Raw genomic sequence first — 27,897 nt, forward strand, 5'->3', positions numbered from 1 at the left:
TCTTGGGCGAAACCCGATAGCGTGCTGATGCGATTTTGCTGGTAGTATATATATTGAGCGCGGTTCGAGATCTCTCGGCATTCAGTCGGGTGGGGCTGTCACGCCGATCAAGCTGTATGGTAGATTAGATATTGTTTCGTGGGGCGTGACCGGCAACATTGAGTCGTCTTTGGCACCGCTTTTGTGTGTCTGTTGCGTTTGGTGGTGAACGTAGTATATAGTTGAAAGGCTCGCGCGCCGTACCAGGTTTTATTCGCACCTCCGGAAACTCCCCTGGTTTAGGAGGTGGTTGAAGTTGACCTCGGTGATATGGCTGAGTGGATACATTGTCAGTTTGTTGGTGCTACACTTTTAAGACAGAACTTCACCACATAGCACGTTCCTATAGCCAAGCATCATTCCGAATGATATCGTTCTGTGTCCTGATTTGTTCAAAACAGGGGGGAGGCGCCTATCTGGGACATGCATAATATATGTTACGGTAGGCGCCACCTCCCATTTTCAACAAATCAATACACAGAATGGTCTCATTCGGAATGATGGTTGGCTATAGGAACGTGCTATGTGGTGAATTTGTTTGTTTGTTTGTGGTGACATATGTCGGCACAGTTCCCCTAGAAGTCGGCCCAGGACGCACATTTCCCCAGGGCATCAGTCGTGACGTTGCCCACATACGTGAGGCCGACAACGGCAAGCCCTTTCACCATCACCACCACCACCACCACCACCACCACCACCACCACCACCACCTGTTTTAACAGCGTATATAGTCTATACGCTAAATGCTGCTGGTTGCAGTCTTTAGGTGCTGCGTTCGAATCCCGCCACCAGCTGCGCTGTCTCAGGTTTTTCCTCCGGGTTTCCGTCAGATGTGACACATGTGGATGTGGGCACAGTTCTCCCTGAAGTCGGCCCACAATGCATACTAATAAATTCGTGTCTAGTACGTTTCCTACAGTTCTCTCGCCGTCCGTACACGTCCGTATACACAGTTCATAGCTCCACGTGCTTCGCGGTGCTAACAGGGGGGGGGGGGGGTTGCGTTGAACTGTGCGCGGTAGGTGGAGACGCTGAGCGTCACATTTTCTGTCCGTCCGCATCATATGCGTGTGTTGGGTTTAGAAATGTCGTCAAGATTAGCAGACGCACCCAAGCGGAGGTCGCCGGTGCCCCTTTTCCATTTTGGTTCCACGCTATCGCCGCGAAGCAATCGAATCTATGAATGTGCATGGGGAGAGAGAACGGCAGGAAGGGGGTAGGAGACAGGTCGTGGGCCGACTTCAAAGGGAACACAGGAAATACACCTCAGACAGCAGAACTTGTGGTGGTATGACACCCGAGCGGACGCTGTTGTTAATATAGTATACTGACAAATGCGCTAATAAATGCTCATGCGGTCAATGACAAGTAATCTGCTGGAATTAAAATATACATATATTTTGCGCGATGACTCGAAACATCATAAGTAAGATTCCGACTTTTTCGAGTTTTCATTTGGCAGGAAATTGGGGGAGTTACCCGAGTTTTCAATTTCTGGAAAATTTCGAGTTCTTCGGAGATACCTATATTAGAAGGACCTTCGAAAGGTATCTCCGAAAAACTCGATATTTTCTAGAAATTGGAACCCGGCGATATTTGCCAAACGAAAACTCCGTAAAGTCGGAACCCAAACCATGAGGAATCGCAAGATAGTATACCTCTCAACAGCATTGCCATCTTTGGGAAGCCATTTTCTCCATGCTCTTGACGTTTTTACTTGTGAGTCGACTATTAATCGTCATCATTAAGTAGCCTTGGACCTGGAGATTATCCATGGCCAAGAAGTGCTAGAGGTTATCAACCGTCACCAGGTAGTCCTGGAGACTGTACCAGTGGTCATCAAGTAGCCATGGACCTGGAGATTATCCATGGCCAAGCAGTGCTAGAGGTTATCAACCGTCACCAGGTAGTCCTGGAGACTGTACCAGTGGTCATCAAGTAGCCCTGGACCTGGAGATTATCCATGGCCAAGAAGTGCTAGAGGTTATCAACCGTCACCAGGTAGTCCTGGAGACTGTACCAGTGGTCATCAAGTAGATCGAGCGCGCTATGACAAACCCTGTCGCAAATGAGACTCGTTTTGTTTCACAGCCTCTTCGCTCATGACGTGGTACGTACGACATGAAGCGACGCAATAACGGAGCTGCGGCTGGCCTTCATTTATAATGACGCTCACTTCAAACGCGGCGATGTCGACAACCTCGCCATTTGCTCAATGCGTATGGGTCTTCGTGCGACCTTTGAAAGTATTCACTCGCGAGACGAGTTGTGGAGCAGAAATTTCACAAGGGGGCGACATTGTTGTAAACAGGAGGGAGGAGGAAGGGGAATGCCCCGAACAATTTAAAGGGATTGTGACACTTCGATGCTCGTGCTGGCATGCATTGTACTATACGCTAGAGTCCTTGCGCAAACTTCCGCGCTAAGCTCTGACGTCACAGAATTCGCGAGCGCCTCGATATTTCCTATTGGTTCCTGAGAACGCCGTGATGTCGGAGCCTGAGTCCGACAACGGCGAGCCCTCTCACCACTACCACCACCACCACCACCACCATGATGAGATTCGGTATCGGTGTGTGCCGATTTTCTAACGCCTAGCCTAAGTCGTTCCTTGGCTTGGGACTTGGCTTGGCTTGGCTTGAGACTTGGGATAGAGGTTGACGTTCACGTAAATAACCCTTATTTACATTTACGCATGATAACTTGAGAGAGTGACATCGCGAACAGAAAAAAAAGTGTAAAAAAAGTAATTTGTTCCGCTCGCTACAGTACTCACCACGCGAAATACAGATGCCGTCTGTGAATATGACCCGCTTACACGAATTTTCAAAAGAACCAGCTTATGACCCTTGCTGTTGTTGCGAAAAAAAAAAAGAACACAAAATGAATCAACCAATCAAAGAACCCGCAAAACCTCGTATAGATTCGGATTGTCCGAGAGTATAGGTGACATCACCGGGAGCTCTGACGCCTGTTTTCCTAGCAATAGCACGTGTCTCCGCTCTCCACTCCACGTTGGAACACTGCCAGTAGCTGTGGGTAAGGAGGCTGAAATCGTAACTTTGAAGTGCAGTGTTGCCAGACGCGAGGGCTGATTGTGCGCTGTATGACGTCATCCGTCTCAATACTACAAAATAACGCTTCCACGTGACAAAGAGAGAGAATATTTCACAAGTATACAGCGTGATTTCAATGGCATATAATTCGGTGAGATTCTGAAGACACGAACATTGGTCACTACGATATCAGTCCAAGTCAGTCCGATAGTCGATTTCGAACCTATATAAATGTGATAAATAGCTCAAAATTTCTCTCCAATGCCGAGAGACAACGCAAGATGCGTAAACTTCAATCTGGAGGTTAGATTCTTGCTCCGACCGAAATGTTTCGGGATGTACCCATAGGGTTATTGGTAGAAGCGGTCTGTGGATTTATCACAAGACGAAAATGTCATACTTTTACTCCCGCTGAGTTCCGCTTTGGCTGTATTCAAGTCACTCAGGATCTGCATTATACCGTAGGTATGTGACCTCAGTTGCTTCGTGATGCAAATGTGGAACTAACACAATCGCATAACTGAGTTACGGGAAATGATCATTCGTTGGTGTAAAAACTTGCAAAATGCCATAATTGGCAAAACGTCTATACATGGATAGCCCTGGAACGTCTTGGAGTGTTGGAGCATATTGATGTGTCTGCATGGTGCATGTTGACGTGTCCGAGGTATATTGATATATCTGAGGCATATTCATGTGCCTGGGGGTAGGGGGGGAACACCCCGTTGCCTAGACGCCAAAATCCATATAGTAAGCCACAATTCTTCACAAGCGTAGGTGCAATGGACCGGAACTACAACGGTGTCGCTTAAAAGCGATGAATGCGCAGAAGCACACAGAGCGAATTTTAAGCTCATTCAGCGGCATGAAGAAAGGTTTGTTGGTAGGGGAGTGGGCGTGGAGGACATCCTGAATGGCCACTATATAAAGCCGAAAGGTCTTTCTCGAGAACAGAATAGTAGGCTTTGAAAGAATGGTCTATTGAGTCGCTCCGCCTTCGTTCAATCTGATCGGGTCATGCACTTTCCTCACGTTCGTGTCGTTGCTGCTATGCAGCGGTTATATTTGTCGACGAATTTCGCAGATTGCTCTATATATACTGTTTGCTGTTCAATAAATCTATGAACTGTTTCTCTTTTTAATGGGGTATTTTTCGTCCCGGGATAGCCATCATCACGGGCAACGCTCACTCAATACAGTGGGTACACCACCAGCCCGCGTGGCTCCAGTCATATAGGCGGAGAGTTTTCAATCTGCCGGAGGTGGCTGGGGCACAACGTCCCCCCCCCCACCCCCCCCCCCCCCCTTTCATGCACAGAGGTCGGGCAGGGTGTCCGGAATTCTGTGTTGCGACTGTGTGAGGCAAATGGATGGATTTTCGTGATCACTCACATGAAACACGCGATTCTTAGGATATCCCTCGAATCTTTCATCTTGAGTGTCAGCTGGGTAGACTTCCCGGAGGGGACCTGCCCCCCCTGGGGAAGCTCCGGGGGGGGGGGTCATACCCCCCCCCCCCCCCCCCCCCGCAGTCGGCGGGCGCCTATGGCTCCAGTGGTTCGCGTGCTGGCCATGTCACGTTGAGATTGGGAGGTACCCGGGTTCGGATCGCAGTGCCGGCTGCGCTGTCTGGGGTTTTTCCTGGGTTTTCCTCAGACACTGCCAGGCATATCTCGGCACGTAGAAGGGATAGAAAATCCAGCGAACCGGCAAAGGAAATATGAAGGGAAGTGCCTCAGGACGGGAGCCTCCGATATTTCGAACAGAGACTGTTCTTCTTCTAGCCCTTAGAAGAAGAAGGGACGCATGGGCTCTTTTTTCCTAAGGCACTTTTCTTCATATGTCGGCAGAGTTTCCTTAGAAGTTGGCCCAGGACGCACATTCCCCATAAGGGCATTAGTCGTGACGTAGCCCACCTCTGTGAGGTCGACAGAGACATGAGAATAGGTACAACATAGAATATGTCCTGAGAAGCGAGCACGTCTCAGTTTGTAACACCTTCAACTCTTTCTCGTCACGGGTATGACACGTCCGAGAAACATCGCGGAGTCTTGCACGTATATAGAGCGCTCACAGTCTCAGTGACTCAAACACCGCGGGATAATCGCGGGGCGAGTAAATGAGAGCAACTATGTATCTCATTACGGGAGCAACGTACGGCACATGAATGATCGCACGCTAGAGGTAGTAACGTGGAAAATTGGCAGCATTTTTGGCCTCCGTTGGCTCTCATTGTGCTCTTGGCCCACATTGCTTTCGTCTGGGAATTTCGAGCAACAAGGCTCCTCTAATTAGCCACCCGGCACTGACGATATGAGCTTTCCTTTTTTTTTAAGCTTTCGTGCTTAAGCTTTCGTGCGAATGAGAAGGGGTGCTTGAATGGCTTTATCGGGAAGAAGACGCTGAAGGGCACTGGCCGATTGACCTAAGCCGACCTGCGCTTGAAGCCCATGTCAGGTTTCTCGTGGACATCGCGGATCCTTCCGTGGCAGTATATTAGCCTCTTGGATAGTGACTAAGTTTTAAGTAATTTAAAATGCAGCCGTGGTTAAGTTATTCCAGTAGTGCTGTGTTTCTCCACGCACTCGTTTTCAAACTGTATGACGTCCGTTGTTGTTGCGCTATTAAGCATCCAATCAATCAATCAATCAATCAATCAGTTTTCAAACCTCGGTTGGTCGTTTGTTCAGAAGGTTCATACCCGCGAAAGATTTTTTTTTCTTTTTTTTTTAATGCGGGAAAGGCGCTTACTGACGATGATTTGGTAAAACAGCTAGACCTATACTGCTTGATTGAAACGAGAGCCTCACGTCGAAGCCTCGTTTCGAAGAGAGTCTGTTCTATTCTGGGCACCGTCCTCGTCATTGGCAGTGCAATTGAAGTGTCGGTTACTCGAGTGTGAGGAGCGGGGGATGTAATTGGGGCGGCTGAACTGTACAAACACTAGTGTAAGGCGCCGAGCGTGCCGACAATAAAGAAGAGGGTGCAGGGGAGGCGCGTGAGCCCGGTTCGAGAGCCTCTGCTGTTCAACACCGCTTGCACGAAACTGTTTGAGGGGAATACTCAACGAGTGTTTCACTCAATGCACACTGGGTGCACTGATGCTTGAGTGAAAAACTAATTGAGTGTTTCCCTCAAACGATTTCGTGCAAGCGGGCCTTCAAAGATTCTTACAACCGAAAACAATTTTTTTCAGAATTACCTTTACTGGGCCTTCGTTTCTTAAAAGGCAACTGGAAAGTAATTATAAGTTGGTACTGTAACGTGCTAGCTGCAGCTGTGATTAGTTTCGTATCGAAAAAAAAAAAAAGAAAGATAGTTGTATAATTGCAACCCATGGTTACCTCTCTTTTTTGAGTTCGGCAGCATGTCAATCAAAGCATGTATGTCAATAGAGTCCTTGTATAAATAAATTAGCGCATGCAATAGTGTCTATATATGCAAATTATAATTGTAACACAGAAGTCATACTACAGAAACGCGGTAGCTGTGTAACCTATAGCCTATATAGGCACATCTCCTGCCAGCGCAACACGATAAACCCTTCCATAATTTATTCTCCTTCAGTCCTATCATCTAACCTTCCGTTGGCGCACATACGAACACTGTTTCTTGTAGTACTCTATCGGACTTCGAGGAAGAAAAATGATAAAAGAAAAACGTAAATGAGATCTTCAAAACACGCGCGAGAGAATATATCCTCTAGCCCTGGATGGGCATTCTACCGCGATGATTACGAGACTGCTTGCTGTTTTTCTTGTTTTTTGTTGTTGTTTTTTTTTTCTCTTCTTTCCATTGCGCGTTTTTGAACTGGGCCGAAAAGCTACTTCATTTATCTCTCTCGGGAGCTTTTTGTTGCTTATTTTTTCTTTCTTTCTGGCCCGTTGATGTAACGGTTGCTCCGCTGCAGCCGTCGCTGATGGTCAAGAGAGTTACGGAGGAAATATGTTACGGGAATATATATATGTGAGCAAGAATAACGATTCCACATACAACGAAGCGGAGAAAAAAAAAAAGAGAGAGAGAGAGAGAGAGATTAAGAAAAATATTTGTTTGCGGCGAAGTTTGTTGGCTTCAAACGTATACGGGTGCTTTGGAGCATCCACTGGAACGAAGAATCGGGTGAACGTGCGTTTGGTCGAATCCAGTGCGATGGCCAATAGTCGATATGGATGTGGATATGTCGTCGGGGAATATCGCAGTCATGGAATGTCGCAAGGAATAGCGCAGACAAGTGCTGTCATGCATGCACAGTGAATCGCGAGTAGCAGTTCTCCAATATACGACAAGCTGGGAGGCAGAAAAGTTGGGCAGTTTTACTAATTTCTCAGTAAATGATGGCCGATAACACGCACACATTCGCAAACAACATTGATGATGATGATGATGATGACGACGAACGATGATGATGCTGGTGATGAACCTCGGTGGATCGGTTCATATAGCGTTCGGCTTCCGGTTAGCTCTGATTTTCCGTAAATTTCTCGGCCCCACGATTTCTCGCGAATCGGGCACTAAATTTCGCGAATTATGGATGCTAAAATGTGTGGCTTGATTTGTGATGAGCCTGAAACTATATGACCAGTTGATATAAGCGGCATATATTGCACAGTGCTGAAAAGTCCTACCGCGAAACCAACTGCGAGAATGAAGTTTGCGATTCCAGCATAGTTTTCCAAGTGGCAATTCTTGCTCGAAATTTCCGCGTGCCTTTAAAATTGCGATAACTCGCGAAAACTTGCGAAAACTCGCGAACATTCAATGGGCCGCATTTCCGCAGGTGCGTGGGATGACGCGCAACAACCGGGTCCCATTAGGAGGCACGCATGTGGGGTTTTAACGTGCACGTCTGGAAACTGCAGAGAGCTTTAGAATAGGGTACCACAGAGCAGCTCCGAGTACCCGAGGGGCTCTGTGATCTCTATTCTCTATCGTTCTCTATTCTAAAATTATCTATCATTTTCAAAAATTCCGCACTGTGAAGCATCTTGGGGCTATGGAGCGATGTGCGGACATGGACAGGCGCAGAGACAACAGCAGGAAAGGGGGAAGGTAGTATGCGTCCTGGGCCGACTTCAGGGGAGACTGTGCCGATCATTCATGTTAACATCCCAGGTATAACATTGTTGGTTCGCCGTCCCCATCACACACAGCATTCTCACACGTGACCTCTTGTAAACATTACGTGTCATGACGACTAGAGATACGGCCATCTGCGGGATTCGATCCTGCGTCCCTCTCTGGTTGCCAGACACCCATTAACATCTTCCCCGACGGCGTGTCCCAGTTACAGCTTGTCGGTGGTCATTCCAAGGGCATGTGAATGACTGGCTGGTGGTGGGTTCGAACCCGAAAACTGACTTGCATGCGGTCTCAGATTTTCCAGCAGACTTTATAGAAGACACGCAGGCACAGTTATTCGTGAAGTCGGCCCAGAACGCGCCGTCCTGTCTCATTTCGTCTACGTCTTTATACGCCGCATATAGCAGCAGCTGCTTCGCGGAGTTAGCGCTGGACAAAATAATAACGTTAGCCCGTTTGTTACGCTACGTCAGAGAGCGGGTTATATAGGCGCCCCAATTGCCTTGACTGCAGAACTGGCCTATGAGCGCTAAAAGAAAAGCGAGCAGCGGGCAACGCGAAGACAAAGCGCGCTTTGTGTGTATGTTTTTAGGCTGCTCGTGTGGATATTTAGCTCTTCCTTACGATAAGGTCAATAATCAGAGAGACGGCGTCGATTCGTGGATCAATGGACCAATCAGGGTGTCTATACCATCCTGGAAAATCTGGATAACAGGGAGTTATCGGGGGAATTTGGATGTGACTGGAAAAGTCGGGGGGTTGTCAGGGGATTTGCCAAAGAAAAGGGCAGCTGAAGTCGGGGAATATCGCAGTCATGGAATGTCGCAAGGAATATCGCAGACAAGTGCTGTCATGGATGCACAGTGAATCGCGAGTAGCAGTTCTCCAATAGGACAAGCTCGGAGGCAGAAAAGCGGGGCAGTTTTATTAACTTCTCAATAAATGGTCCATTTTATGAAGGATCTGGGGGTATCAAAACGGAGCAGCAGGCACCAAGTTCCCTTTTTGTTTTGGACAGGGAATTCGCTTGAAATACTGTAGTCAGTGAAAGCCTGGAAAAGTCAGGGAATTTTAAGGCTACAGCTTAGAAGGACACCCTGTCTATATCGTGAAGAATGACGTTTTCTGAACAACCTATATAACTAGGGAGTGACTTTTTCGGGTTAAATGCTTTTCTCAGATTCGGCGGGTAAAAATCGGGCGCTATTATAAAATCTAATTCGGGGAGAAATCGGGCGATAATTGTGTCTTCGGGTGTTATCGGATGTTTTTGTTTCTCTTCTTGTCTATTAAGTCATTTCCTAATCTCTCTCTCTCTCTCTTTCTTTTTTTTTTTAATTTCAAATTTGGCCCGCTTTTATAGGTGCGCGTTATACACCGGAAAATACGGTAGTTACTATAGTCAAGACGCGCAACCTTGAAATCCCAGAGTGAACTTTTAATTACGAAATCCTGCGCAACCCGTCAAGGCGATGCAACCCCCAAGCTCTCACTATCCGATCCGCGACACTTTCATTCACCCAGCACACAAAAGAACAGCCCCATATACCATCGCTGGCATCACCACCGACAAAAGGTACCCCCCTTCGTGTAGCGGTGGCTGGCGATGATCTCCTCCGGCAGCATCACCATCATCCCTTGGCTAAACAATGGCTGCGGAATCTGGGTTAACAGTGAAGGAAGTCCACGGCGACGACAACAAGAGGATGAGGAGGAACCAGAGAGGCGATCAACGCTCCACTGGTTTTCTGGACCCCCGTTTGAGCTTCAAAAAGTGTGGCCATCCGACGAGTTCCTCGCACTTGTGTCGGTGATCTCTGTCGAGGAGGAGCTGGTCTTCTCTTCCCTTGTCTCCGGAAGATTGTTCCTCGTGCTTGTGAATTCGGTCCCTCAAGAGGAGAAGCCCCCCGTTGGTGTTTTTTGGAATACTCGAGGTGTATTTATCTCTGCTGAGAGGTGATAGTTTGTACTTCTGCACAATGAGGATTGATAACAGGTAGGTTGGCGTCTTTGGAGGAGGTGTGTTCCTGGTGGGATGGGTGATGGATGGTGCGGGTGAAGTTTGTGTAGCGCGCTCGTTCGTTGAGAGTCTCGAGTGGCTGCACAGGTGGTGGTTAGTGTTTATCGATTGATGGATTGGGTTGGTTTTTCTTAATTGAGTGGGTGAACTTCAGAGGATGGTACGAATGAATATTGCGACGAGGATGTTGGGAAATGTCGGTGAGGGGAGGTAGTGAAGGTAGAGAAACGGGGTAGTTGGGTAGTGCAAAAAAAAAATTAAGTATGAGGTAGCGAAGGCTGATTTAAGAGGGTTATTCGATGCAACGTTCCACACAAAAGTGAACTCCGAAAAGTGCGGTTTTTGTAAAAATCTACGGTAGCGGTACTGAGAAGTACTGCGCAATGATTATAGCGGTAGTAGCGGCTTTCGTTGTTTAAGTTCCTTTTCTGGTTGAATACCTCGACCTCCGATCCAATACCGACATTCTTTTATTAAGCCCTTGAGCGTGAACTTTGAGTCTTTACTGCACTCTGTATCAGCTCCAGCAGCCTCCACGCCATACGTAGCAGGCACTCGCATGACGTTATGTTTCACAAAATAAACGCAAGAGGGCTCTGCGTGTGTTCCAATTGTCACATTACTGCAGAAAAGCGCGATATTATACCATTCGAAATGAAAAACATACCGCGCTCTTACAAAAATGACAATTTCAGGGGTGTGGCCAGCATTCTAATATAATCTTCTAGTACATACATTCCATTCTCCCTACCTGCGCACTGCTGGAGATATATCCCGATGCATCGGGTTCGAACCCTGCCGAGGGCGCCAGCAACTTGATGATAAGGTGTTTAGACACGTTATCTTCCGAGTTAAATACGGCCAAAGAACCCTCAGGTGAGCAAAATTTGTCCACGGACTGACCACTACGGTGTCGCGCAAGATCACAACCGCGGCGTTCAGTCATTATCCTGATGAGGTCCCAATGAATCCCGAACGGCCAGTCCATAGCGCTGCCAAATGAACATCGGCCTATTTCTCGTACAACCTATATAGGTCCTTATGGGTATCCTATACAAAGTATTATCGTACCCGTTTGAAGCTTGTATGCCAAGTATACATAGCGTGCAGAACAGCAGATATAGAGGCCAAGCTCTGATTGTACCAATTATATTCCCGCACGGACCGCCGGTAACAATTTTCGTGCCACTAGACTTCCCGGGGCCTATACAGGAAGGTTCCCAATATGGCTGTATATACCGCACTATAGCACAAAGTATGCTGATTAGCGATAAAAGGCAGCGTGTGCTCGTACCGCATATGATACATCCCACGGTTTATCCTCTCGAAGCCCGCCAATAATCTCCTCGCCACGCTCTTCGGAGTGAGAAATGGCAACCACGGACGTCAAGGGTCAAGAGAAGGAATTGAATAAACAAGTACGCAGGCCAGAATAGGAAAGCACCTTCTATGGGATCGACAGTATGGCGTTAATGTGGGTCTTGCTTTCATTATGGTCTCACTTTGCTTTACCGGAGGACGTAAAGGGGCTTCGTGGCACGGTAAAAGTTGATTGAACTTGCCGTTAGACCACCCTAAAGACTCGGTGGTAGTGGGGTCGATTTCCATCGCGCGTGAGGACTTTGTCCGGCGTCAATCACAGTTCCCTTGAAGGCGTCCCGGAACGCATATTTGATTCGCGTTTCTAACACGAAATGTAAAAAGAACGAAAGAAATAATAGAATGTACTCTACAAGAAAAGGAGAACAAGAGGAGCCTGATGTTGACACCAGGCCCCCTCGCAAGGACGCTGAGGAAATCCCACAGTGGTGTCCTCAATGGCTTCGGTAGTGCTCTGAGTACATGCTACTGTCCTCAACGGTGCCCGTTCGCAGAGCACTGGCAAAGCCAGGGACGTCGGAGGGTGGGGACAGAGGGGGCGGTCGCCCTCCCCCCCTCCTTTCTGGGGGCCCTGCTCCCCCGCCCCACCCCTGAACCTTCGCTCTGAGGGTCCCGTCACGCCATTTCTTATCTGTGCGTGTCGGCCGAGACAGACACGCTTTCAGCTCTGTTACCGGGCAGAGTGAAAAGGAACATCCCGTTTAAAAAGTAGAAGACTAAATTCGCCCGAATGGAATATAGTAATTGCTGTATGTGCGGACCTGCTGGGCGAAGAGTAGCAACACTCCATTTAGTAGCCTTGCTTAGACGACACAGGAAAACGCGGATTTCATGAAGACGCGAGTGTGCTTTATGACACATGTAGCACATCTGCTGTCTTTGCCTGAGCCGTGGCAAGAACACCTGGCAGAGTCTTTTTAGTGCAACAATAATCGACACCCTTTGAAGTCTACACCACTGCGCTTTTGACGAGAACAAAAATTAAAAAATAAAGGAACACGCCACCGCTCGCTAACTTCTATTTGTCTTATCGCACTTAATGAAACAATCACCCAATATTTCAGTTTGTGCTGCTCCAGCGCCAATTCCTTTTTCGCCTTAAGGTAATCAAGAACGCGAGGTGGCCTTCCCAAATGCGTTTCGTCCTCCATATAGTCATCGGATTACGTTGACGAGTCATTTCTAAAAAGCACATCAATGGCTCCTGTAGGTTAGGTTGGGTTGGGTTGGGTTAGGTTAGGTTAGGTTAGGTTAGGTTAGGGCTCGCCCCCTTTGCCGTGAGGAACCTCCGACGCCCCTGGACAAAGCTACTATGACCAGCTCGCGTGGAGTAGTAGTTAGGATGATCGTCTTCCACGCCGAGCCTGGGGAGTGTCACGGGTTCGAATCCAGGCACCGATCTGTCTTAGGTTTTTCCTGGGTTTTCCGTGAGACTTTCCAGGCGAATGTCTGCAGAGTTCCTCCTGAAGTCGGCCCACGACGTACCCCCTATCCCCCACTCCTTCCTGCTGTCCTCTCTCCACCTGTCCGCGTCTGTACGCCACTCGTAGCCACAGTTGCCTCGCGGCGCTAACACGGAATTTGAAAAACACAGAATTTGAAAGAAAAAAAAAAACAAAGCAACTGAGGACGGCATGCGGGCCCGCCGACGTAGTCCCGGAAAAGGGGACGTCCGAGATCTCTGGCAGCCGACAATCAAATACCGTCGCCGCTGCAGGAACATGCACTTCCGTGTGTCCGATAACCGGTCGATGTGCAGTGGTGTCTTTTACGAGACGTATTCCCCGTTTAAATCTTACCGGAGGCCATTGTTCCTCGACGGCAGGTGAGAGTCGCCGTTGGTGGAGCGTGACCAGTTCGTGAAACAATGCCCTCTCGTGCACCGGCCAGGAAGGACTATAGGACAGATATAGAAGCGAGGTCATATCTTTATGGACGATTGCTCCGTTGAACGGTCACTCACGAGGTTCTCTCCTCTCTTGGTCTACTTCATTGGAACTTTTTGTTTCGGACAAAAATATATCGGGATGAGCGCACGGAGATTCGATTTCTGAGCGCGAGCGCTCAAACGTCCAGTGTTCTACGTACACTGCTAACCGTGGGGAATATCCTGCAACGTAGCCACAAGATATTCCGTAGCAGACGACAGGAAAGACGCTGACGGTGTCGTCTGCGAAGTGTCGTCTGCTAAGTGCGCAGTACGCCACTTCCGATATTCCGCACCGTGTGAATGCTCTCAACGTTCTTCAGACAAGCAGTCGCCAAGGAATGCCGGTTCTCAGAACATTCAGTGCAACATTGCTTTTGCAATGACCTGTGGCGTGTGTAAGTGGATACAGATATAGCCTCCTAGTATATATAGGAGGCTATGATACAGAGTATGCTTGTTTGTGGCAGCTTCCACGTCATGATCAGGACTGGAAGGTCGTGAGTTCGAATCCTACCCACAGGCTGTACTGTCTGAGAGTTTTCCTGTGGGATCTCTGGCATACCTTCCAGACGGACGTCTGCACAGTTCCTCCTGAAGTGGGCCCTGTCTCCGTCCTCCCACCGGCCATTGCTACAGTTAGTTGCTTCACGGTGATAGTACGGGATCAAAAGAAAGTATAATTTGAAACCACAGAGTGTTATATACTCTTTGACGTCACACCTATAGTGAGCTAGAACTAAAGGAAACAAAACGCCCGTTGCTTCCACGCTTTCATTAGACTTTCTCTCCGACGCCAGCTGTCACGCGAGCCAAGCCTCGACGCACGACGTAAATTTCGCTGATTTAGACGCTACAAAAATGCTACGTCATTCTGAATGCGATGCTGGAAAGAGAAGAAAATAAAAGTTTCCTCAGAAAGGGAGTCGAGCTTGTGAACTTTGGGATGTATGGGCGTTCCCAAATAACGTATAGGGAATAAGGCACGTCGTTGCTTTGCGGGAGGAAGAATAAGGGTCGAGTTTGTCAACGAAAGGGACGTCGCGGGGATATTAAACGGGTTCCTCGCTATCGCTCCCACACACACACGCGTGAATTTTGTCGCTCACACTTGAAGAACGGTGGAGTAACCGTGTATTCACACGAGCGACCTTCCCCGCAGAAGCGGAAGTCGCGAAAAACGTGAAAAAAAAACACACGTACACTGCTAACCGTGGGGGAATATCCTGCAACGCAGCCACAAGATATTTCCTAGCAGACGACAGGAAAAGACGCTGACGGTGTCGTCTGCGAAGTGTCGTCTGCTAAGTGCGCAGTACGCCACTCCTGATATTCCGCACCGTGTGAATGCTCACGTAACACGGGACGGAACTTCTTCTCTGTGAGCAGTGTTTTTGCTTTTTCTTCCACTAGAATCTTCCGTGAGGATGTCGTTCGTGCGAATACACAGTAACTAGTGAGTTTTAATATATCGTACGCTGTCGCCTTTGCGTACGTGAGGGGTAGCGTGGTGGTTCTGCGCAATGCGCAAGGCTCTGTTTATGTATTGCGTATGCGCAGAGCCACCAACGCTATCCATTACGTAAGCATAGTCGATAGAGTACGATATATACTACCCTACCCTACCCTACCCTACCCTACCCTAACTCACTCGGAATAGCGCACGGCACGACAAACGCGAATTTGCAGATAATGAGAAAAAGTGCAACGACGCTAAGAGTGGCTGTGAATGCAGCTCTGAGTAAAGCAGCATACACTCAGGATTTCCTGCAGCGTGCTGATACGCTACTACTCTACTACAGATCGAAAGCAGTGCTCATATACAGTGAACCCTCGTTAATATGACCCTCGATAATCTGACATACGGACTTTACGACCATACTCCTGGGGAACAATGAAGTGAAACCTCTGAAAATCCCCCGCGTTAATATGACAATTCCGCATTATGACGAAAATTTTAGGGAACGAGCATGGTCATAATAACGAGGGTTCACTGTATATTCAGTACTGAACGTCGGACATGTCACCTGCCATGTCAAAGGACATTGTCACGGGTTCGGGTGACGATACCAAGTAATGTCTGGAACTCCGTGACTAATTATGATTCGGACTCAGCGAGTCAAGCGGCTGCAGTCAGTGGCTGAACGATTGCACACGTACACAGAGCTACAATCAACAACATATTTACTCATGCTACAATAATGTTGCAAAAACTGAGATTACACAGAGCCAGTACCACTTCAAACCAAACAGTCACACTTAGCTCAGTTCTGCGATGTCTTGGAGGGGGTCAATCGCTGCCTACTTCCGACGGTGGTTCTCGGTGGGTCCCTTGAGTCGTCGCTTCACTCACACGCGTCACAACACTTGCCGAACTCAGTCAGCTTTCACACACATTTCTAACTTGTATCATCGTCCACCTGCAGTATATTGCCGCCACTCCTCTAACTTCCCCACCACTCTCTCGCTGGGACTCTTAACTGACCACCTTGCGACGACTGCCCCACTTTCCCTCAGATACCCCTTATATTACCTCGGGAAACGGGGTTCCCAAATGTCACTGCACGGAGCATCCCCCCTTTTTCTGAGAAAAGGTCACCACGCCTCTGTCACGAAACACAGCTGCCATTTTACGCAAAAACAATAATTTTCTTCTGTCAATGCATCAGTGTGAAGCCGACTCCCAAGTCCCTGGCTTCAGCAAAACAACCAAACAAAATTAAAGACTACAACACGTGGCATCTGGTTAATGTACTCGGTCCGAACAACGCGAAAGCAGCAGCACTGATCGCACCGCGGGGTACCAAGAACAACCCGGAGGGCGCAAACACAGTCGCGTCGAGGTGTCGTGTTTCTCAACGTGGACTGTTCCCCCACGAGTCTAACCAAGCATCTGGACGCCATAAATCTGAGCATCCCGAAGATGTCATGGCCCACCGAACCAGAGTGTGTTCTTCCAAATTGACTCTCCCAACAACTGTTAAACGACAAAAATCCACAAAACAATCTTGTCGCCCTGTGACAGACATAAATTAAATTTAAAATTAACTAGAAATCAAATTCTTCGACTTTTTTCTAGCACACGTGATATAAAGCTCCAAAAACAAAACAAAAAAGAGAGAGAGAGACTTCTCCTCAGACACGAGACACATTCCGAACCCACCTGACATCTGGCAAATCTGTTTCACATAGAGAAATACCTACCAGTGCCTAATTATTTTTAGTCCGTCCAACTCCAACTGAATGCAGTAGGATAAAGCTTTCGCATAGCAGCATATTTCAAATAAACGTACAAGCGTGTCACCTTACGACGCTTTGTTTTGTTTGTTTGATCGTATTGTTTTATTTATTTAACTTTTATCTGTATACGGAACGTTCTTAATGTACTGTCAGACGTTCGAAGTTCAGCATGTCCTCCCAGCTGTCGCGAGAGATGTCCCTGCAGCTGAAGAAGAAGAAGAAGAATACGCAGTTGTGGACAGTGTTGTTCTTTGTGTTGTCCTACTGCATCATCGGGAAAGATGGACCTGCAGACGATGTTTCCTACGCAGAGGTCACTCGTTACCATCACGTCTTCAGCGCTGATGGGCATGGGTGACATGTAAATATACTCTGGCGCTTTAAACCCTATAATGGTTCTTAAGTATAACGCTTCGATGTCGCAACACCACGAGTTCTTACGCGTTGCAGACTGAGCTTTTTCTCTTCTCTGCCATTTGTAAGACCCGTGGAAGCCATAAATTGTGTTCTACCCCGACTATTCTGACCTTCTTCTTCACTTGAAGAGTTGTTTTCATATTTTGTCTCCTGTACCATTCGTAATAAGGCGCATGGAGGTACTAATGTTCTGAGGTGCCTAATATGCGAAGGTACCTGAACCGATACCTTCATCAACGGATCGAGTGATATGACGTCACTCATGATTGTAACTGTACGTGGACATAGCAGAATTCTTTCACGTAGTGGATGAGGCCATTAAACATACAGGGACAAACACATCTCTTGGTAGCATCTCTTGATGGGACCGGAAATCTGAGGGAGTAGGTTCGAATCCCGCTGCTGGTGCCTCTTCTTCAACTGCCATCATTCAACCGAATTATATAATTACGTGTAAGACCTCTTTCCCCTACAAATATGAAAAAAGGGAGGTCACTTCTCGTCAACGAGTTTGTGGTCCCTTATAGAGGATCATTCACAGGACACAAAGTCTCAGTTTCATGCTGCATAAGTATATTGTCCTTATTCCTCGTAGGCCATCGCTGATTATTGTCCTTATTCCTCGTAGGACACTGCTAAAGATGCTTAACGGGCATTCTGGTGAACCGACGTTGTCCTGGAACGTGGGTCTGCTGAATGGCAAGAACAAGTACTTGACCGCTGAGACGTTTGGCTTCAAGGTGAACGCCAATGGTCTCACGCTGAAAAAGAAGCAGTTGTGGACCCTGGAGCCGTACGAAGAGGACGACGCCATTTGCCTCAAGTATGTACATATATATCCTACTCATATTTCACGTTGACACGCGCACACCTGTACGCAGTGAGACGTTCTACAGCTGCATTTTGATTTATCGTTTTCGAAGTCAACTCGGTAAATGAACGTCTTCCGAACGCTGGGAGAGAGGGCATCCCCTCCTCACAATTTATTTCTTTCCCTCCCAGTTCTCTCTCTCTCCCAGTGGCTTATTCTCTCAGTACGATTTTGTATTGGGTGCAAGCGTTGGATATATGACTCAACATCCTGACCTTGGTAAACAGTTTTACCACCGACATAATGCTAGGGAGTGACTTTTTCGGGTTAAATGCCCTTTTCAGATCCGGGGGGTAAAAAATCGGGCGCTATTTTTAAATCTGCAATTCGGGGGGAAATCGGGCGATAATTGTGCCACCGGGTGTTATCGGGTGTTTTTGTTTCTCCTCTTGTTTATATTAAGTCCTTTCCTAATCTCTCTTTTCTGTTTTCTTTTCTTTCTTTTTGCGGGATTGTGACACTCCAGCGGTAATCCCCGAAGGCATAGACAGTGTTGACAGACACACATGGGTGTATTGCTGGGAACGTAAGCGACCCATCCTTACATGCGTTACACGTGGCGACCTTTGTTCGTCTTCAGTGGAAACGTCACTTGAGGATTTCATAGTGACTGGAATTCGGGCAGAAATCGGGTTTAACCCGAATTGGTCGGAGGTCAGTTCGGTGGGGGGGGGGGGGGGATGACCGGGCGGAATCGGGTTTAACCCGAAGAAGTCACTCCCTACATATAGCCCAGTGAATACAGCATGACATCCTTCGTCGTCAGACGAATGTTGCTATACAGTTCTCCCTGATATCGATCCTGGACGCATTCTGAACACCATCATGAGTCCCACTCCCATGTGTACACAGCTCGTAGCCGCAGGTGCTTCGCGGTGCTAACAGAGAACCATAACCACTCTTAAGGTCTCACCTGGGCCGCTACCTGGCTGTGGATCAATTCGGCAATGTCACGTGCGACGCTGAAGAACGTGATGTCGGTTGCAAGTTCCACATCACCGTCTCCGGGGATGCCAAAGGCCAGTGGGCCCTGCAGAACATCAACCGAGGCTATTTCTTGGGGGCCTCTTCCGACCAGCTGGTCTGCGTTGCCAAGGCACCAGGACCTGCCGAGCTGTGGACTGTGCATCTCGCTGCCAGGCCACAGGTAACACTGCTACATGGTTTGTCAGTGACTGCACCTTGCGCGCTGGAAGGTATATCCGGTGATATAGGTTGGACCGTGTATTCACACGAGCGACATTCTCACGGAATATTCTAGTGGAAGAAAAAGCAAAAACACTGCTTACAGAGACCAAGTTCCGTCCCATGTTATGTTGAGCATTCATACGGTGCGGAATATGGGGAATGGCGTACTGCGCATTTAGCAAACGACACTTAGCAGACGACACCGTCAGCGTGTTTTCCTGTCGTCTGCTACGGAATATCTTGTGACTGTGTAGCAGGATATTCCCTACGGTTAGCAGAGTACGTGAAGACACGACATTGAGCGCCCGATCTCACGTGACAGGAGAAAGCTATGACGCTTTTCACATCTTCCGCTTCTGGGGGAATGACGCTGGTGTGAATACGCGGTGACTTTAGCAGAACGATAGTTAGTTTACTTGATGGTTGGCAGGGATTTTCTAGCACCACCCTGCGTCTGCCCAGCATGCCGCCCACAGATTTTACATATTACGTATATATAGCGAATTCGGGTGGTCATTTCGTAGGAAAACGGCCGAGCGCTCAAAAATTGCTAGGTCGGTGACCGAGCTGGATCACGTGACCGTTGCCACCCGAACATGATTGCTAGGAATCTAGCGGTTTTAGGTATACTTGGATCACGCTAGGGGCGTCGCGGTCGCAAGTCTTCGAGTTCTGTCGTCTGCTAAACCACGTGATTTCAACATGCGGGCCAATGAGGGCACTCGCCACCGTTGCAGTGCGGATGTGACGACACCGGATACAGTTGAGCAATCTGCTGCTCGATCGTTTTGAGACCGGGCAAAAAAAAGTGCTAGCTAGCAAATTCCGAGCGCTCGGAAAGCGCCACGCGAACATGCGAGATTTGCTTCATTTTGACCAAGCGAACATGACTGCTTGAGATCTGGTAAAAAAAAGTTGCTCCGAAATGACCACCCGAATTCGCCATTAGATTTTGGATATGAATGGTAGAGGCTCTGATGTCGGAACTCCAAGCCGAAGTTCCTTCAAGAGATCAGTCTCGCCTCATATGACGCGTAGAAAAATAGTTCTTTTTTCTCCATACTCTGGTGTGCAGTACAACCCGTGCACAACGTAATGAACCGCATCTATCTCGCAACCCCTTTTAAACATCCTAACATTGCCGGATCTTTCGGCTTGGGCGCACCTCAAAGCATCACGTTGCGTTTATGAACTTCCGAGGTCAAACAAAAGGGCCGTTCTGGTTCCAGAGAGCGAAGGAATGTCTCAACTCGCAATACTTTTATGGTCGGCGGCTCGTTGGCCATCTGGCGGCAGTTCGGTCAACCTTAACTGTGGCGATGGACACGGAACGCTGGCCATGCGTGACGTCATCAGGCACCTTTGTCGCACACGTCCTTCGAAGGAAAGATGTTACCGCGAAATACTAGCAGGAAGGTTCAGGCGATGCGTGGCTTTGCTTCTCTAGGGTACGCGTCAGAGCGTCGGGGTACACGTTAGAACGGTGCGGTCTGTATAGGTACAGAGGTACCCTACCCGAAAGATATATATTTGCTTTTTATAAACACGGGTGTTATAGTATTGTTCATTCACAGATTAAAAAAAAAAAAAACGTCATTAAGACACGAACCCACACCACTCTGCTTGTTCGTTCAGCTTCTGCAATCTACGTTATACTAGGTCGAAAAACGTTCCACGAGAACGCTGGAAATCGGAGCTATTTCTGGTAGAAGTGCAAGGGTGCCGGCGAGCTGGTACATTGTAAAAACGACGATAAAAAACCAGAGACACGGAACAGAAAAAGACAACACGACACGTTCTCAAAGGACGGAGCTATTTCTCTAGGGCATTTTTTTGCTTGGATAGTGCAGTAAAGACGGCTTCACCTCGTACACTGGTGCGCTACGGAGAAGCCGACTTTCGTGTTTCAGCAGAGCGACGCGTGCACTGCCTGTCACACACTTCTGCTTGCTTTCCTTTTGATAACAAACATGAATCATAAATGACCCGACAGTGACATATCGGAACGTGGCATCTTCGTGTCTGAGACCACAGCGTGTACTCTGATAAGAGCTGCGATATCGAGTGTGCTGCGTCAGCGTCTGTTGCTGAACTGCCGTTCGCATCTGCGATCTCCAGCGGAGGCTGATGAACTTTATGGACTGCGTGCACGCTGCTTCCCTATATAAATAAGAGGCGGGAGAATCGATTCACGGGCGTCGCCTGCTATACTGAGCATGCTCCGTAACCTTTCTTAATTACGAGCCCCCAAATAATGTTTGCTCAAAATATATATCGTCCACCCCACGGTTCTCGTCCGGCAGTTAATACATATGCACAACCAGTGCTGAACAAGCGCACGTCTCACGTTTGTTCGAAGAAGTTGCGTTTTTCTGCTGGTGTGGTCTGCTTGTATAATGTTTGTCCCTGTTGTTCTCCTCGGCGGAATTTGAGTTTAGTGGTGTCGTTGACACTTTGGTTCGCTAGGAGCCCGTTTTAGACGCACGTGCTCTGTTCACTTCCTTTTTAAAAGAATTCTCTCAATTCTTTTCAATTTTTTACGGGCTCAGCCAGCGAAGAAAACAAAAACAAAACAGTGAACCAAATGGAGCATGTTTTTATGCGTTCATCCTCCTCATCAGAAGGAGATTATGACCAACAAAAAAGCAAAAAAAAATGCTGCCGGACGAGTGCAAAATTAATCAAGCTTGACCGATTGAAGTGCCAATCCTACTTACTGATCTTTTTTTCCCCGTATTTCCCCGTGTTTTCCGGCAGACTTTCTAGACAGGTGATAGCACAGTTCCCCCTGAAGTCTGCCCAGGACGCATGCTAATTCCCTCTGTCCAACACATCGTAGATATAGCAGAGTCACAAACGGACGCCTGCGTGAGCTTTGCGAGCTGCTTTGAGCTTTCTGTTGTTCGCTCTTTCATTGACGTCATAGCAGCACCAACAGTTGGAACAGCAGGTCTCCCGGTGCGACCTAGCGCACAGGCCTTCTATTACCTAGGAGGTGTTGCTCTGTCCCCCACTCCTTCCTGCTCTATCTCTCTCTCTCTCTCTCTACCTCCATCTCTACCTCCCTCTATCTCTACCTCCCTCTACCTCTCTCTATCTATTTCTCTATCTGTACACGTCTGTACGCCATACATAGCCTAACCTACTTCGCGGTTCTTACACATCACAATAAAATATTTTTCTAAAATTCACTTCTCCCCTGGCATAGACGGAGCAAAAGCTAGTGGGTAATGTGGACTTTGCCTGGCTTCTGAGACATATAGAACTATTAGTATATTTCCATTTCTTTCTTCCTTTTTTAATGCTATAGGCTCCCAAAAATGCAGACGCGTTGTCGCAAATTGTCTCCTGAAAATATTTTTCTTGCGCTCCAGAGTAGAGTTAATTCGGCTGAATTTCTAATGATAAATTCAAACAACCCCGCGAAAAGTGGTGCTGACGCCAAGAATCGAACCTGGGTGTGGCGTCAGCACCTCTTTTCCCTGAGTTGTTTGGGTTCGTTAATTTCTGGGCGTACGAGGCTTACGGTGTGCCTCGGCCAATTCTCGTTGTTTACGTCGTTGTAATAATAATGTTGCATTGTAATATTGTATCGTAGTATTATCCCTGCTATGGTGTGACGTCACGTGCAAGCCATGTATGGTATCCGCGCGCGTAAACTCCGCAACCTCGCTAGTTGCATTTGTGGGATAAAAATCTACATGACACATGTTAAGCTACACGCGTTTTTTTAGCATTCAAACTGCGCGAGAACAACATGCCATCCATATAGTTGCCCAATAATAGCAGTTCAAGAGATTATACCACCTTCCACACCATTTTGGATTTTTTCCGACCTCTTAATTGTGGCTCCACCTGGGGGACGTCGGCAGACACTGATGCTCATTTGCGGAAAAGATGCGGATATCCGCGCGTGCCGCAGAGGCACGCGGCTTTATCCGCATTTTATCCGCATGGATTTCAAAATGTCATTTCTATCACCAAACCGGAATGTCGCGCTGATGCCATCGCACCCATGCCGTATTACCCAGCCATAGCTTTTAGGTACAACCCAGCCGTAGCTTTTAGGTACAACCCAGTCATAGCTTTAGGTACAACCTTGCCATAGCTCAGAGTGTACATCGGCCACAGCTTTTTGGCATAACCAATCCATAGCGTTTAGGTACAGCTCACGTCAACCTTAATAGTAACACCGGAAAAATATGGTCTCGTTCCCGAGCGCGATTACACGAACCCTTGGGGCCATGAGGAAATCTTAATTGAACAAAAGTATTATGTTAGTTTTACACAAGGATTTTGTTCACTTAGCATTCCCCCAGTGACTCCAGGGTGGCTGTTATTGCGCTCGGAAATGAGACCGAATTTTTTCCCAGTGTTATTATTAAGGTTGACGAGAGCTGTACAACCCAGCCATATCTCTTACGTACAACCCTGCCATACTGTTTCGTATGACCCAGCCATAGCTTTTAGGTACAACCCAGCTATAGCTCTTATGTACGAGGGGTGTTCAAGTCAAACCGGGACTTTTCATTTTTAGCAAAAGTAAAATGAACTTACAGGCGAGAAATTAGTTTTATTTTTCGACGTAATCTCCAGCTGCACTAATGCACTTGTCCCTGCGTTTCACGAGGGCTTGGATTCCAGCAGAGTGGAAATCCTTGCCGGTGCGTACCAGCCATGATCGGACCGCATTCTTGACCTCGTCGTTGCAGTTGAAGTGGCGGCCCCCAAGGAACGCCGTGAGTGGCCCGAAGAGATGGAAATCACTGGGGGTGAGGTCTGGACTGTAAGGGGGATGTGGCAGCAACTCCCAGCCAAGTTCCTGTAACGTGTGTGTCATGAGATGCGCGGTATGTGGGCGTGCATTGTCCTGTAGGAGGAGAACTCCTTTGGTGATGAGGCCCGGCCGCTTTCGCTTCAGCGCCTTATGCACATCCCTGAGAACCTGGCAGTAATATGCACTATTGATGGTGGTACCACTGGGCAGAAAATCAACATGAACAACGCCAGCCTTGTCCCAGAAAACCGTGGCCATGACCTTACCCGCAGACGGGGTGCTTCGGAACTTCTTGGGAGCTGGCGGGCCTGGATGCTTCCACTGTTTTGATGCGCGTTTAGACTCAGGAGTGAAATGGGGCACCCACGTTTCATCGCACATGATGATCCGATCAAGGAACGGCTGTCCTTCAGTGTTGAAACGGTACCTTAGCACTTGGGAGATTTCCAGTCTTCTCTGCCGGTCAAACACTCAGAGCTGCCTCGGGACCCAACGGGCACTAACTTTCCTAAACTGGAGGTGTTCATGAATGATAGTCCCACAGAAAGGTCCGTCTTTCGAGCCAGTTTGACACATGTCATCCGTCGGTCCTTGAGGATCAGGCGCTCATCAAGTTGGATGTTCTCAGGAACTCTGACACTGGGCTCTGAGCCGCCCAGGCCAGGATCGTCCTGCACTGATGTACGGCCGTCTCGGAACCGTTTGCACCACTCAAACGCTTTGCTGCGGCCAAGTGTATCGTGGCCATACTGAGCCTGAGGTCTTCTGTGAATTTCAGATGACTTTACGCCTTCATTCACGAGAAACTTCATGACAACTCGCTGTTCCATGTGCGCGCTCACCGCGTTGTCGGCCATCTTGTCCATCACATGTCTTCTGTTTTGCACAAACTTTGGACCACCGCGTGGTGAACGCGGAGGCCTGTCGCGTGTGAAAATGATGAAAAAGAACTAGCGCGAGCCATTTGCACACCCGGGAAACAAAGTCCCGGTTTGACTTGAACACACCTCGTACATTACCAGCTCTTGTTCTCAAGTACTTCAGCTGTAGCTACGTTTAGGTGTACAGCAGTACAGTACTCACTTGTTTCTGTACGCACGTGTGTGTTGTATATGTATCACTCCCCTGCTATAAACCTCATGAGTTTGCAGAGTATTAGAAATAAAAATTTTGATAAATATTCTTTCACCAAAAGTGTATTTGTAGCCTGCCGAGTTACTTGTCAAATCGTACCTTGCAGGGACTTGAACAGGATTTTTGTTTGAGTGGCAGGACATCCAAATTGTGACATCCATCGTTGAAGTGTTGAGGGGCGTAGTAGATACTGCAAAAAATCCCTGCTTTGCCATACAGCTATGCTCCCAAAAATACATAACGTGAACGGAAATCCCCGCATAAATGCCATTCCTCCACTTTCCAGGTTACCATCCGTTCTGCAGGCAGACGTCGCTTTGCTCGCCTCTCTTCAGCCGGCGATGAGATCCAGGTGGACGCTCCGACTCCCTGGGGTGAAGACACGCTGTTCACTCTTGAGTTCCGTGATGGACGCTATGCCCTCCACACGAGCAACAACAAGTATCTCTGTCCCGACGGAAAACTTGCGGAATCCTGCGCTCCAGAGTGCCTCTTTAGCCTTGAGTTCCATTCGGGGTAAGCGTCGCTCCTTCGTCTCTTCAATTTCAAATGTGTTTCTTTAACGTATGTTGTGAGCGTCAGCTGTGATTGTGCTCCTGTAAATGTTTTACGCGTGACAAGATTGTGTCTTTTAGTTTTTATTATTGTTACTATAGACTCACATTGCATTTGGTATTAATTTTTTTACTTTGCGTTGTGTTCATCCTCACCTTGTTGTCTTTACAGCAGCACCTAGAAAGGTTAGATTCAGAACTAGATAATATAGACTGAGCCTGTTGCTTTTACTGTCGACCTTTGTAACGGTTTACCTGAACCATGTCGTAATATCATTTACCTTTTTTTTAAATCTCCCTGACGTTTTTGTTTATGGCAGAAATTCTGTTATCAAATCAACCCACAACAACACTGAGGCAACGTGAGGCACTGAGGCAAAGTTCATTGTAGCTATTGTAGCATTGTATTGTAGCTATTCATTGTAGCTGTAGTATTGTACAGTCATAATTTCAAATGTCCCTAGAAAGAATTGTGCTATTTTCACGTGAAAATATTATTTATTTATTCAGTTTATTTAAACATATCCTTCATGCAGGTACCTGACACTGCGTGACATGAATCTCCGCTATCTGTCACCGATCGGTTCCAAGGCTGTGATGAGAACACGTTCCAATTCGGTCACACGTGACGAGCTCTTCTCTCTAGAAGATTCCATCCCGCAGGCAGCATTTGTGGGATTCAACGGAAAATTTGTTTCTGTAAAGCAAGGTCGGTACTACCCTCACATTATTCACCCAGAAATTCTGAAACTATGACAAGATTCCAATTTAAATATTGTATCTTTGTGGTACAAGGATGCATGTAAAGAGTCAGTCGTGTACGGATTTGTTAACTTGCCTCCCATCATTCTTGTCTAAATATTTGGCGCCAGAAAACTGTTGATTGTAAGCTATGTCAATATTGTTATGATGTTGCGTGCACAATGTTGTCATGTCAGCTCACAAATTCCACCCTCAAAGTGCCTGTGGAAATATAGATACACATTTATACAGATTTCCAAAATCATCTGCTAGGGTGCGTGTGGTGTATGCTTCTCCCAGGCTTCTCTATTCAAATGTTGCTATAGCAACGATAGTAACCTTACAGAGTTGCCAACACTTACCGGGTGCATCCTCAAACCATCCCGCTGTGATGTGCTCTATACATTGCGGTAGCTTTTCTCGTTTGCATGCCATACAGATGCAACAAAACCTGTAGGGTCATGTCTTGTAGTCATCATGCAGTTGCCAGCAGTGCATATTTTAATGTCTTAATTAATGAGTGTTTAATTAATAATGTGGCATTCACATTTTTTTCTCACATTTCGATGCTTTTTGTTCGCAAATGCTGTACGCGAACCCATGAAATGTAATTCCTACAATTGACTCGTAATCATTTTCTGCAGGAGTGGACGTCACATCCAACCAGGACGAGATCTCTGACCACGAGACCTTTCAGCTAGAGTGGGACAAAGCAACGGGTCGCTGGTATATTCGCACAATGCAAGACAAGTACTGGACACTGGAGAGTTCCTCTGGCATTCAAGCTAATGCTGACAAGGGGTGGGTGAAGTATAGTCCCTTTGCACACCCTTACTTTGCATGCAGGGGCCGGCAGTTGAAGGGTGACAGGGGTGGCAACAGCCTTAGGCGTAATGTCTGCATTATCTCAGCGACTAGAGAGAGCCCATGTTCTCCACAGTCAGTCGAAAAATTGAGGCTTGTATTGTGTCTGTCTGTTTGTCTGTTCCAGCCTTGGAACGGTTACTTTCCATTGTTGGACGGTAAATTGTAACTGTAGCTAGTTACCACTTCTGGTGAAAATAGCTGGAAAATATGGCTAACAAACTTACCCATAGCCAAACACAGAAACCCGTAGCAAAACAGAAAAGGCCCTACCTTTTCTGTTTTCCTTTTCACATAGAAGTTTCCAGCTTCGTTTCGTCGTTCTTCAGAATGCAGTGAAGCTTCTCTAGTACGGACCACGACCTACTACAGCTTTTCCCGACGATTTTAATCCAAGTGCCAGCTAAATTAATCCATGTGCCATGCAAACTTTATGGGGCATGGATTAATTTAGCTGGCACTTGGATTAAAATCGCCAGGAAAACCTGTAGATTATAACGACCATGTCATAGGCACCTCTCCCCAGCGCCGCATTTGGAAGCTAGTGGTGGCGCTACTCAACGGCCCGGTTATTGCTTCCTCAACTTCTACAATACTTTGTACTTCA

General features: G+C 47.6%; 1 protein-coding gene across 3 annotated transcripts in view; it reads left to right on the forward strand.

The window, feature by feature from the left end:
* LOC135392062 (protein singed-like) overlaps nt 1-27,897 on the forward strand; it is a 61,137-nt gene that overhangs the window by 27,802 nt on the left and 5,438 nt on the right. For 2 of the 3 annotated variants that reach the window (XM_064622704.1, XM_064622703.1), the window contains exons 2-6: nt 17,790-17,984; nt 18,939-19,179; nt 25,418-25,647; nt 26,222-26,394; nt 27,071-27,227. In XM_064622704.1, the coding sequence (XP_064478774.1) occupies nt 17,803-17,984; nt 18,939-19,179; nt 25,418-25,647; nt 26,222-26,394; nt 27,071-27,227 (983 nt within the window). In that variant the 5' untranslated portion in view covers nt 17,790-17,802. Of the gene's footprint in view, nt 1-17,005; nt 17,106-17,789; nt 17,985-18,938; nt 19,180-25,417; nt 25,648-26,221; nt 26,395-27,070; nt 27,228-27,897 lie in introns of those variants that run through there. The other variant, XM_064622702.1, reaches the window with a different exon arrangement.

Source organism: Ornithodoros turicata, chromosome 4, assembly GCF_037126465.1.
Source record: "Ornithodoros turicata isolate Travis chromosome 4, ASM3712646v1, whole genome shotgun sequence".
Lineage (NCBI taxonomy): Eukaryota > Metazoa > Arthropoda > Arachnida > Ixodida > Argasidae > Ornithodoros > Ornithodoros turicata.